This window comes from Rhincodon typus, chromosome 45 (assembly GCF_021869965.1).
Source record: "Rhincodon typus isolate 14 chromosome 45, sRhiTyp1.1, whole genome shotgun sequence".
Taxonomy (NCBI): domain Eukaryota; kingdom Metazoa; phylum Chordata; class Chondrichthyes; order Orectolobiformes; family Rhincodontidae; genus Rhincodon; species Rhincodon typus.
In genome coordinates this window covers 5077547-5090104 of record NC_063376.1, presented here as the reverse complement: position 1 = coordinate 5090104, position 12558 = coordinate 5077547, and the positions used below count along the sequence as shown (strand labels likewise).

The window sequence follows — 12558 nt, the reverse complement described above, 5'->3', positions numbered from 1 at the left end:
AGGAAAGTTTGCTAATAACAAGCAGTGTTGTGGGAAAGCCCACCAAGAACAAGCCGCCAAGCTGACCACTCCTGTTTCTGGAAAGAAAATCCCTATACGTCAGGACAGGGTGAAAATCTTTTTTGAAAGAACAATTGCAAGAACAAGTCAAGGTTGTATTTCATGAGCTAGCTATGATTGCAAGAGTTCAGAGACAAACTTGCACAGTGAGTGACTTGACCACATGTTCCAGAACACCCTACTTTCATCTTTCTGCTTTCAAGAATAACTCTTTTTTTCATAGATAATTGATATCTGCAGAGAAATCTTTTTTATCCTTCTTCCCAATAGAGGGTAAGGGCATAGCACTAAGTCATTTTGTCCCCTAGGTGGTCTAGTGGTTAGCACTGCTGCCTCACAGCTCTAGGGACCTGGGTTCAATTCCACCCTCAGGCCACTGTCTGTGTGGAGTTTGTACATTCTCCCCATGTCAGTGTGGGTTTCTTCTGGGTGCTCAGCTTTCCTCCCACAGTCTAAAGATGTGCAGATTAGATAGATTGGCTGTGTTAAATTGCCCCATAGTGTCCAGGGATGTGTAGGTTAGGTAGATGAGCCATGGGAAATACAGGGTTATAGAGATAGGGTAAGGGTCTGGTTGAGATGGTCTTCAGAAAGGCAGTGGACCTGACAGGCCAATTGGCCTGCTTCCACACTTTTACGGATTCTATGGCACCATGGACCGAATGGTCTCCTTATGCTCTGTAATTATTCCGTGATTCTCTGGTCTCCAATCAGAAGAGCAGGATGTGAAATCTGGTTAGGTGGAGCCAGTAAACAGCAAGAAGGAGCAAACATTGGTACCAGTGGATTTTAAGTTACCGAACAGTTGTAATGCAGGGCATGCTATAAATCAGGAAAATAGAAGTGCATATAGCAAGGGAAATACAATAATCACAGGTGATATCAATCTACATACAGACTTAGTAAACCATGAGCATTAATACTGTATAGGAAGAATTCCTGGAATGTGTTCAAAATAGCTCTCTAGAGCAATGTGTTGAGAAACCAACAAAAGCATAGGCTACTTTAGATGTAGTACTATGCAATTAGCATAGGCTAGTTAATAACTTTATTATCATAAAAGAACCTTCAGGAAACAGGGCCCATAACACGGTAGAATTTTCCATTAAGTTTGAAAATTATGTAGTTCAATCCGAAACTGGGGTCTTAAATCAAAACAAGGGCAATAATGAAGGGATGAGGAGGAAGACTGTGATGAATAGGAAAATAAAAGAACAAGATTTGACAGTGGATTGAGAATGGCTAAATATTTATACAAATAATGCTTGATTTTCAGAAAAAAAACTTGCATTTCTTTCAGGCAGATGTACGCAACAGGAAAAATGAGAGAGAAGTTACTGATTGTTTTGGATGGAAGGAAGAGACTTATTCAGTGTCCAAAAATATTATAAGTCGGAGAAGTGGGAGAATTTTAGAACAACAAAGGAGGACTACGAAATTGATAAGCAGAGTGTTGAACAAGAATATAAAATATCAATAATCATAAAAATGGATTGTAAAAGCTTCTGAGAGCATGCAGAAAGGAAAAGATGATAAAAGACAAATGTGTGGCTCTTACAGGGAGAGAGAGGAAATATATAAAAGGAAATAGAGAAATGGCAGGGAAGCTACTTAATGATGCTGGTCTGTAAAATGCACAACGCCTCCCTGAAATAATCAAGACCCTCGGGTCTACTGAGGACCTGGAACTGGAAAAAATTAATATTAGTATATAAAACAGGTTTGGAGAGTTTAATGGAACCAACAATTGACAAATCCTTGGCACCTGATGATCTTCGTCCTAGTGCGTTGAAGGCAATGGCTCAAGAGCAAGTGGATGAAATCGTAATCATCTTTCAAAATTCTACTTATTCGGCATTGGTGCCTGCAGATTGAAAGATTGTAAAAGGAAGGAAGGAGAAAGAAAGCGAGAACCTCAGAATTCATAGCCTGACATGAGTAGCAGAGAAAATATTAGAATCTATCATAAACAATGTGAGTACTAGATATTTAGAAAATAATTGTCTAATTAGATAATGGTACAATCCCAACTGATGCTATTAACGGACAAGGCAGATCCCAGAAAGGAAGCTGGCTTGATAGATCATATGTTTATTTATTCTGGTTTTAGCAAATTGATTGCTCACTGAAACCTAAGCATGCCATGTTGCAGAAAAATAAAACATAAGATTATCACAAAATATATTAATATAAAATAGAACAATCCAAGCTGTTTATAACACAAATTCAGCAATTTAAAGACTCACTGTAGAAGTATAATCCCAAAGCACTCATTTGTAAATTGAAATGGAAGAAAACAGCCTTTGTATAGTAATGAAAATACCGTTCATAGAGTTCTCACACTAAAGTCCCTGTATATAACACCTGGATAGGTTTAAATCAATTGTGACTTCAACTAGAACTGCAGTACACCCAAGCTTCAATATGTGCAGTTTTAAGTAACCTCATCAGGGTATTATCTCAACACTTCTGCTTGGGGACTTACGCATTTCTCCACTCTAAGGTAATCAAATTCACTGCACACTGTTCCCTTCACAGGAGCATTTTTCTACATTACCATCCTATTCCAAGGACTCTCCCACTCAAATTAAAAAAAAAACTGAAACTGGAAGTCTTCCCCCGTAAGCTATGGGTGTTTCCCTTAATCTTAAAAGAAGTCTGATAAACGTTAACATATCTTGAGGCATACCTTTTCGGATTATAAAATAATCTAAAATAAACATAAATCTATTGGTGGCACACAAAACCCATTTACTTTGAAGCCAGGCCTCAAAAACAGTTATTAATAGAAATCACCATAGTTACAGAAATAGTGACAAGGTAATATTAACCTGAAACACACAGAAAACCCTCAGCTTACTAACTCAAAAACCATTAAAAATTATATATATAAATCCCACAATTTTACATCACAACAGAGTTAATATGGATTATGAGGGAGAAATCATATTTGACAAAGCTGGTAAAGATTTTTGAGGCATTATTAGCAGAATTGATAAGAGGTTACCAGTGGATGGAGTATTTGGATTTTCAGAAGGCTTTTGATAAAGTACCACACAGGAAGTTACTAAACAAAATTAAAGTCTATGTTATTAAAGATAATTTATGAGCATGGGTTAGTTAACAGAGAGTCGGACTGAATGGGCCTTTCTCAGATTTGCAAGCTAAAACGGGTGGGATGCAGCAAAGATCAATGTTTGGGCCCCCACTGTTTACAATCTGTATCAATGATTTGGTTGTGGAATAGGGATTTCCCACGTTTGCAGATAGCACAAAACTTGGTGAGGTGTGGAGAGGATTTGAAAAGGTTTTGTGGGGATTTAGACAGGCTGAGTGAGTAAGAGCATGGCACATGGAATATAATGTGGATGAGTATGAGTTTATCACTTTGGTAGGACGATTTTGAAGCATACAAAGTTATTACAGGAATCAATAGGGTACATATTTCCCCCTAGTTCAGGTGTAGTCTAGGACCAGGGGCACTGCCTTAGACTGAGGCCATTTCAGACTGAGATACAGAGGGATTTCTGCAGTCAGTGGGTGGTGAATCTTAGCAATTCTCTACCCTGGAGGCTCATTGAGTATGTTCAAGACAGAGCTCAATTGATTTCTAGATGTGAGGGACATCATGGGAATAGGGCAGGAAAATGGGGTTGCAGTAGAAGATCGGTCATGATTTAATTAAATGGCAGAGCAGATTTGAGGGACTGAATGGCCTGCTCTTGAGCCTATTTTCCTAGTTCCCTGAAACTGTCAGTTTGCTTATGGATGTTGATTTCCATTGCCCTATATCTCAGTAGCAGGTAGCACCATAGGTGCGTGTATTTGTAAGTATCTCCACTTTTGTGTATGTGTGTGTGTGTTATTGTATGTGTGTGTGTGAGAACTCTTGACCCTGCAGGTATTTGACTGTATGTGTCAATCTCTGTATATTAGTCTGTTTGTGTGTGTCTGAGTCTCACTATATGTGTGTGTATATTTGTTTGTGATTAGCGTGTGCATACATGTGCCTCATTGTGTTTCTGCCTGAACTCTGTGCATGCTTGTGTGTTGGTGTGTGTTTCGCCATGTGTATGTATGTGTTTGTGTGTGATGCTGTGTGTAAGAATTGGAATTCGTATCTATGTATATGTGTGTCTCTGTCTGTCTGTGTGTATTTGTGTATAAGAGTAGGAATCAGTGTTTATGTGTGTGTGTGTATCTGCCTGACTGCGTATGTGTGTATGTGCGATCCTCTCTCAGGCTAACATCCTCAGCATCAAGGCACTGATTACAATCAACCAGCTACAGTAGGCAGGCCACATTGTCCACCTGCCTGACATGAGGCCTCTAAACCAACCCTGTACTCCGAGCTCTATCATGGCAGGCAGCGACCAGGAGCGCAGGGCAAATGTAACATGTACATCCTCAAAGCCTCTGAGAAATTGCAACATTCCCAGCAATTCCTTGGAATCTCTTGCCCAAGACCCATCCAAACTGGTGAAGAAATATCCACAAAGATGGAAATACCCATGTGGACCATCTGCAACAGGCCCAGTTGGAGGTCAAGAGCAAACTGTGGGAGGAGTGAGCAGAAACCCTGGATTCTCACCCTCCCCTTCAAGCAGCACCCAGCCCCCCAGCAGTTGAAAGAGCTTTTGACTCTTCAGTTACATTAGGACGACTCCGGTGTGGAATAAAGTCAACCTCAAGCCGAATAGGCTAGCTAAAAGGAAACTGTGGGATTGTGTCTGTGTCTCTGCCCCTCAGGGACCACTGTCTCTGAGAGTCGTAGGGTAACCGGATGTGTACAAGCTGGGGTGGTGAACCTTGGGCATGCGGATGTACCTCCGTACCTTGACCCCTTTCCCCCTCACTCACCTGTACAGGTACATTATCCTGTACTCCCCTACCTCACTCACCTGTACAGGTACATTGTCCTGTAATCCCCCCCACCTCACTCACCTGTACAGGTACATTATCCTGTACTCCCCCACCTCACTCACCTGTACAGGTGTATTATCCTGTAGTCCTCCACCTCACTCAGCTGCACAGATACATTATCTTGTACTCCAGATGATTAGAACGTTAACTTTCAAGGGAAAAATTAATGAAGAAGAAAATCCTTTCAGGAACTGATATAAGTTTGGGGCTGAAAAGCCTAAAGTGATTTAGAAGTAGGTGCCTGCTGCTCTAGGGTTTCCGAGAGTAATTGAGTTTTTTAAAAAAATGTAAATTTTCCGGCTGTGGAACTGTCTTGTGATTAAAGTGATACAATGCCACCTTCTGCTGGTGGATGGGTGAAATTGCAGAAGAGGAGCAGACGCTGCCAAGGGATTTAATGAGACGCAGAATTAACTCAATACGACAGGAGGCATCAGCAGGACCACAGGATCTGCGTGGACGTGGAAATGTGAGCATTGTTTAACAGAACTCTTTGGAAAACTTGGAGGAACTTCAATTAAAATCGAAAGTACTTCCAAAAAAAAAACAAATGAATATTCTTATGGAAATGTTATGCACTCTAGGGATGCTATGATTCTATGAAATATGAAAATATGGCTAAATTTAAAAAGCTGAGAAAACGAAAACACAGTTATTTTAAAAACATGATGTTGATGGGAATAGTGTAGAGGGAAATTTACTCTGTATTTAACCCCTTGCTGTCCCTGTCCTGGGAGTGATTGATGGGGACAGTGTAGATGCAGTTTTATTCTGTATCTAACATTGTGCTGTCTCTGTCCTGGAAGTGTTTGATGGGGGACAGTGTAGAGAGAGCTTTACTCTGTATCTAACCCCGTGCTGTCCCTGCCCTGAGACTGTTTGATGGGGGGCAGTATAGATGGAGCTTTACTCTGTATCGAACCCTATGCTCCTTCTCAAACTCTCCCCTCACCTGAGGTGTGGTGATCCTCAGGTTAAACTCACCAATAGGCACATCTGTGTTCACACTTCAAGTAACCAAAGTCTGTATGTTGTCACAACCACAGAGCAAATAGCATCAATGCTTTTAAGGGGAGGTGGGAAAAGGGATTGGAATTTATGGTGCTGGGTTCAGATGAAGGGTGGGTATAAGGAGGGTCTGACAGACTATAAACAACAGGCTTCAGGCCCAAAGGCTGTAAATTTTAAATAAGACTCTGTCTGTTACCTCCTGGAGATCTGTAGGATCCGTAGACAAAGAGTATCATTGTCCTGAAACTTTGGGTCATATAAAGCCACTAATTACAATGTGATAATTCCAACATTTTTGGATTTTAAATGCACCAGTGGGTACCACTTTTGGCCACAAAAAATAACCTGAGTTGTTCTTGCCTCTCCTGAGTGAATAACTGACCCCAAATGATGGAACTCGCCGCTGTCCTCCCCAACCCCCAACCCAGATAACCATCAAGGCCACACACATGTCCTGGATCCAGGCCACTCTGCTCCATTAAATGGTGATGCTGTTCTCGATGTTTGAGGGCTGCAGGTATTGGTATTTCAGATCCAGACCCTTATTACGCTCCTGGATCATGTGATCGATCACCCTCAGCTCTTTCTGAAATTTCTTGATGACAGTCTTCATCGCCTCCTCAGTGAAATACTCCTCATAGTCGCCAAGTTTTCTCTGGGTGACAATAGAATGGTTTCTGATCAGTGGGGTGCAGCTATGCTGAGTGCGAATTGGGAGCTGCGTGTTCACAAGGGGGATATGGGGTGACAGTCCCATTGTACCAGGACCCTAGCGGAAAGGCCAAACAGGGCGATCACAACTTTAAAGTGGTTAAGGAGGGGCAGGGCTCAGGAGAGGTTATTAATGTTTCCAGAACAAGCAATAGGACAGAGAGTACAGAAAGGGTCAGGAATCTAAATTCAGGCACAGCAGATAATGGGTGAAGTATGAGGAGGGAGGCAGTCAACACAGGACTGAGAGTGTTGTCCTGAAATGCAAGCAGTCTACGAAGCAGGGTAAATGAGTTTGTAGCACAGATTGAAATGGCGGGTACGATGTTGTAGGTATCACAGACATGTACCTGTAAGAGGATCAGGTCTGGGAACTAAATGTCCAATATTATGCGTCCTATAGAAAGGATAGGCAGAGGGGTTGCCTTATTAGTAAGAAATGAAGTTAAATTGTAAGCAATATACGATCAGGAGGTGTGTAATCTGTGTGGGCGGAGCTGAGGAATCGCAAAGGATAACGAACCCTGATGGGAGTTATGTACAGGCTTCCTAGCAGTAGTCAGGATGTGGGAAAGAAAATAAAACAGGACTAGGAAACATAGGCAACATTTCGATAATCATGGTGGGGGGTAGCGGGCTGCAAAATGCAGCTGGACTGGGAAAATCAGGTTGGTAGTATATCCCAAGTAAAGGAATTCATGGAATGTGTATGATGGGTTTTTTTTGGATCAGCTTGTGGTAGTACCCACTAGGGAACAGGCAATTCTGGATTTGGTGATATGTAATGAGGCAGACTTGATAAGGGAGCTTAAGGTGAAGGACCCCTGGGGGCAGTGACCATAATAGAATAGATTTCACCCTGCAGTTTGAGAGGCAGAAGCTGGAATCAGATGTAGCGATATTAAAACTGAGTAAAGGTAACTATAAAGACATGAGGGAGGAGCTGGACAGAGTTGATTGGAAGTGGAGCTGAGCAGGGATGGCAGGTGTTTCTGGGGGTAATTTGGGAGAAATTTATCCCAAGGAAGAAGAAACGTATTAAGGGGAGGACAAGGCAAGAATGGCTGACAAGGGAAGTCAGGAACAACATAAAGGTGAAAGAAAACGTATCCAGGTGAAAGCCTTTAAAAACCAGCAGAGGACAACTAAAATAAGCAATTGGAGGGGTTAGAGATGACATATCACTGCAGCTCAAGACTTCTCAGTTGACGGCGATGTTTGTTTTGGGTTAATTATGTGTGAATTCTTTGTATAAATACCAGGAGCTACTACTCACTGGGCTGTGAGTTTTATGGAGTGTGGTTAACATAACTGTGAACTAAAAGTGTGGCCTGGGATTCTGTTCAAATACGTTTATATTCTCGTGCATAATGTCAGCTTCCTGGGCCCTAAGCTCTGGAATTTCTTCCTAAAATCCTCTCCATCTCCTTTTAAAGCTGACCTCTTTAATTAAATGGCCCTGTTTCAATAGCTCATTATGTGTCTTGGCGCCGAATGTTGTTTGCTAGACTCTCCAGGGTTGCTTACGTCGTAGAAAGTACTATATAAACGCAGATTGTTTGGTGCTGAGTTGACTGGTTAACTCTTTACCATTCCAGGCTGGGGACGGCTGAGGGTCTATGAAACAGCCATCTGAATGCAGGACTGGGTGATGTCCAGCAGAGATTCCATGATATATTCCATCGTCACGGTCCCCTTTTTGGAGGGGGGAGGTCTCCTCATGGAGATGGGTGCATTGGGGACCCAGGCACCCCAATCATACTGTTCAAAAAGGAAAGGAAATCAGACTCAGACAGGCAGAAAGACAGAAAGGGCTTTCCTTTGCAGTGACAGCTCTCCCTGTCCAAAAATACCTCCTGGGGTTCTTGATCCATCCAGGACTCTCCCAGAATGGAAGTCTAATCTCCCGGGCATTGCTGGTTACAGCACAGGAGTGTGTGGTAGGGTGGAGATGACGCTTTCCCCTTGGCCCATAGCCTTGTATGCCTTGGCATTGCAAGTGCACATCTAAGTTCTTCAATGGTCTGCAGTTTCTGCCTCTACCACCCTTACATGCAGTGAGTTCCAGATTCCTGGGTGAACATTTTTTTCCTTTCATTCCATCTAAACCTTCTGCCCCTTACCTTAAATCTAGCCCCCCGGTCATTGATTCCTCCACCAAGGTGAAAAGTTTCTTCCTGACCACAGCCCTCATAGTTTTCTACATCTCAATCATGTCCCTTCTCAATCTCCTCCATTCCAAAGGAAACAACCCTAGTCTGTTCAATCTCTCTTCATCACTGAAACTCTCTAGCCCAGACAATATTCTCATAAATCTCTCCGGACTGGATAACATCCTGGTAAACCTCCTCTGCACCCTCTCCAGTGCAATCACATCCCTCCCATAACATGGATTCTAGAACTATGTTACCTGAATTCCATTCTTCCCAACACCATATCTGCTGTTTGTTTTTGAGTGGGGGGAGGAAGGTCTATATATGCCTCCCCAGTGTTGCCTTATTTGACGTCTCTCAGCACCGTCCCAATCAATTCTTTGTAACTGTACCTGTGTCCACCACTTTCTCTGGAAGTTGATTCAACACACAAACCACTCTCAGAGGGAAAAAAAAAGCCTCCCATGGGTTTTTAAAATCTTTCTCCTCTCACCTTAAAAATATGTCCCCTAGTTTTGAAATTCCCCACCCGAGCGAAAATACACCCGCTATTCACTTTATCTATACCCCAAATGATTTAGTAAACTTCCATAAGGTCATCCCTCAAGCTCCTACGCTCCAGAGCCTATCCAGCCTCTCCACATAACTCAAACCCTCCAACATCCTGGTAAATCTCGTCTGAATCCTCTCCAGCTTAATAATATCCTTCCTGTAACAGGGCAATTAGAACTGTACTCCAGAAGAGGCCTCACCAACGTCCTGTATAACCCTCAACATGACGTCCCCACTCCTATACTCAAAGGTCTGAGCAATGAAGACAAGCATGCTAAACACCTTCTTAACCACCCTGTCCTCCTGTGATGCAAACTTTGAAGAATTATGTACCTGACCTTTAGGTCTCTCTGTTCTACAACACTACCTAAGGCCCTACTTTTAATTGTATAAGTCCTGCTATCACTCATGTCTAATCTGTCCCATCCATTCTCCTAGTTTGTTGTGGATGCTTCAGAGATGGTGCTGTTGGCTGTTAATTCCTCCTGCCTTTCATGACTTTCCTTGAGCACTCCCACAATAGGGTTAGGGCCAGCATCAAGAGCAAGAGCTGCTGGGTTCTGGCCTCATTTTGAACCTGTTGGCATGTTTCATGTGATCAGACACATGTCTAAGCCAGCCAAGAGTAGTTCTGACCAGAATTAGCAAACTCCTCACAGATCCAACATGCCATTTTTGAAGGCTAGTCACCATCGGGATGCATGAGACACAGGCAGTGAATTTTGCTCAGCACCATGGGAGTATTTGCCAGCGTTAGGATGTCAAGAGTGTGAAAGGTACTCTTTCAGAAATAGCAGCTGACAAGAGCTGAATGGAAGATTAGCAGTTATTCTCTAGGCAGGATAAGGAATGTATGACCAAGATATTAAAGGAAGGGAACAAGCCTAGGGTGTGCCTGGAGTGGCTGGTACAAACAAAGAAGCAGATGAAGCAGTACTACCAGTGAGATATGGGAAGCCTTGCAAGGATGAGAACAATGGCTGATGTATGTATAGGAGGGAATAAGGAACTCTTTGGAGGCTCAATGCAGACTCAATGGTTTGAATGGCCTGTATCTACACAGTAGGGATTCTATTAACTATATTGAAGGCTGAGATAGACAGATGTGTAATCACGAGTTAAGGGAATCAAGAGTTCTGGGAGAGTGGAGTTGACGATGATCAGATCAGCCATGATCTTGTTGAATGATGGAGCAGACTCTATAACCCATCAACTTCTTAAGGTTGGCTCTCCCTGTCGACTCTTGAATAAACAATTGTGACCTGTTCCAGAGTCTCCTGAGGGTTTGTCAAGTCACAGCATGACAGTGAGGCATATATATCGGTCAGGCCACCAGGGGAACACCACTTCGGTACTTTCACTCATGCCATTGAATCATCTATTTTATCCAAGGAGGCAATCTTGCCCCGGTTTCACCTGAAAGGTAGAACCTCTCTCAGAGCGGAACTCCCTCTGTACTGCACTAAACCCTCAGCATGGGTTATGCATTAGGCACTTGTACAGGGGTTTGAACCCAGACCATGTGTCTCAGTGACGAGGGCATGGCTGTTAAACTACACTGTTGCTACACTCAGTCAAGGCAGATAGATACAAGGAGAAACTGAGCTCAGGCTCTCTGTGGGTACTCGACTCATTCTCATTCTGTGTTCCTGTTGCATTTCAATAAATGACAGAAGGAAAATCTCCTACTTGACGGGTAAAGTCTCTTTCCCAGTCTCCATCTCTCTCTCTCCATCTCCATCTCTCTTTTTCTCTCTGTCTACATTTATCTGTCCCCGTCTTCATCTCTCTCTCTCTCCCCCTGTCTCCATCTGTCTTTGTGTCTTCCTTCCTCTCCAGCTTTTTCTGTCATTTTCTCTCTCTTTCTCTGTCTTTTTCTGCCCATCTCTTTCTGTCTCAGTTCAAGTCCTACCTGCTCCAGAGGTGTGACACAGCATGTGTGAACAGGTTGATTAAAAATAGATGATATTTGGTAGATTCGAGCCTCTGTCTTAGAGCATTTGTCTAGGCCAATATTCCCTACAGTCAACATGCAGCCAAATACCCTTTGACATAGCTTCAAAAGATGTCAAGGTGCTGAATGCTGAACTAAACAGGCCGTTCACAGTGAAAAATATTCAAAACAGCCTCCAGGCTAGCCTCCTGATTTCTCATCCAGGGACATAATCACAGTACTTCCAGACCTTCATCTGTCTGTCCCTTTGTCCCTCTTTGTCTTCTTCTCTCTCTGTGTCTCTTATCCTTTACATCTCTCACACTCTATGTCTCTTCATGCTTTACATCTCTCTGTCACCTTCTGCATGTGTCTCTCTCTCTCTGTTTGCCTGTCTCTCTTTCTGCCTTTTTCACTAATCCTCTGCATTTTTCTCTCTCTCTGTGCCTGTCTCCCTCACTTCCTGCATCTCTCTCTCACTTTCTGCACGTCTCTCTTTTTCTCTCTTTCTGCAGCTTTCTCTCTCTCTCTCTCATCCTCTGTCTCTCCCTCCCTCTCACTTTATGCGTGTCTTTCTCTCTTTTTCTCTCTCTTTCTTGCTCTGTGGCATCCTCTCTGTTTCTGTCACCCTCTCTATCTCCCTGAACCTCTCTCTCCTTCTGCATGTCTCTCCCCCCTACTCCTCTCTCTGCATCTCCTTCTTCCTCCCTGTCTCTCTGTCTCACTCTCTTGTCTGTCTATGTCTCTTACCATCACCCCTCTTCCTCCCGGTTAGTCTGTGTGATGTGTGAATGGTTGGCGAGAGCAGTTTTGAGCTCCATCTCAACAATGAGTTTAAGAGCCCGTCAGCTCCCTGCCTTTAGATCCACAGGTGAGGGACAGTGAAAAATTGAAGATAACATATCTCTGGGGAATTATCATTGAGGACAGAAGATAAGAGAGAAAAGATGGTCTGGGGACACAAACAAAAGCAGATTAACCAGCAGAAATTTGCTGGAGAAACTCAGCAGGTCTGGCAGCATCTGTGGGAAGAAAGCAGTCTCTTCATCGCAACAGAGATAGTAGGAACTGCAGATGCTGGAGAATCCGAGACAACAAGGTGCAGGGCTGGATGAACACAGCAGGCCAAGCAGCATCATAGGAGCAGAGAGGCTGACGTTTTGGGCCCAGACCCTTCATCAGAAAAGGGGGAGGGGAAGGGGGTTTTGAAATAAA

At 43.2% G+C, this 12558-nt stretch overlaps 1 protein-coding gene across 1 annotated transcript in view; it reads right to left on the bottom strand.

Moving 5' to 3' along the window:
- Positions 1-6472: 6472 nt before the first annotated feature.
- LOC109912342 (polyunsaturated fatty acid 5-lipoxygenase-like) overlaps positions 6473-12558 on the bottom strand; it is a 37732-nt gene continuing 31646 nt past the window's right edge. The window contains 2 exon segments of the mRNA XM_048620037.1: positions 6473-6649; positions 8296-8466. Of these exon segments, the coding sequence (XP_048475994.1) occupies positions 6473-6649; positions 8296-8466 (348 nt within the window).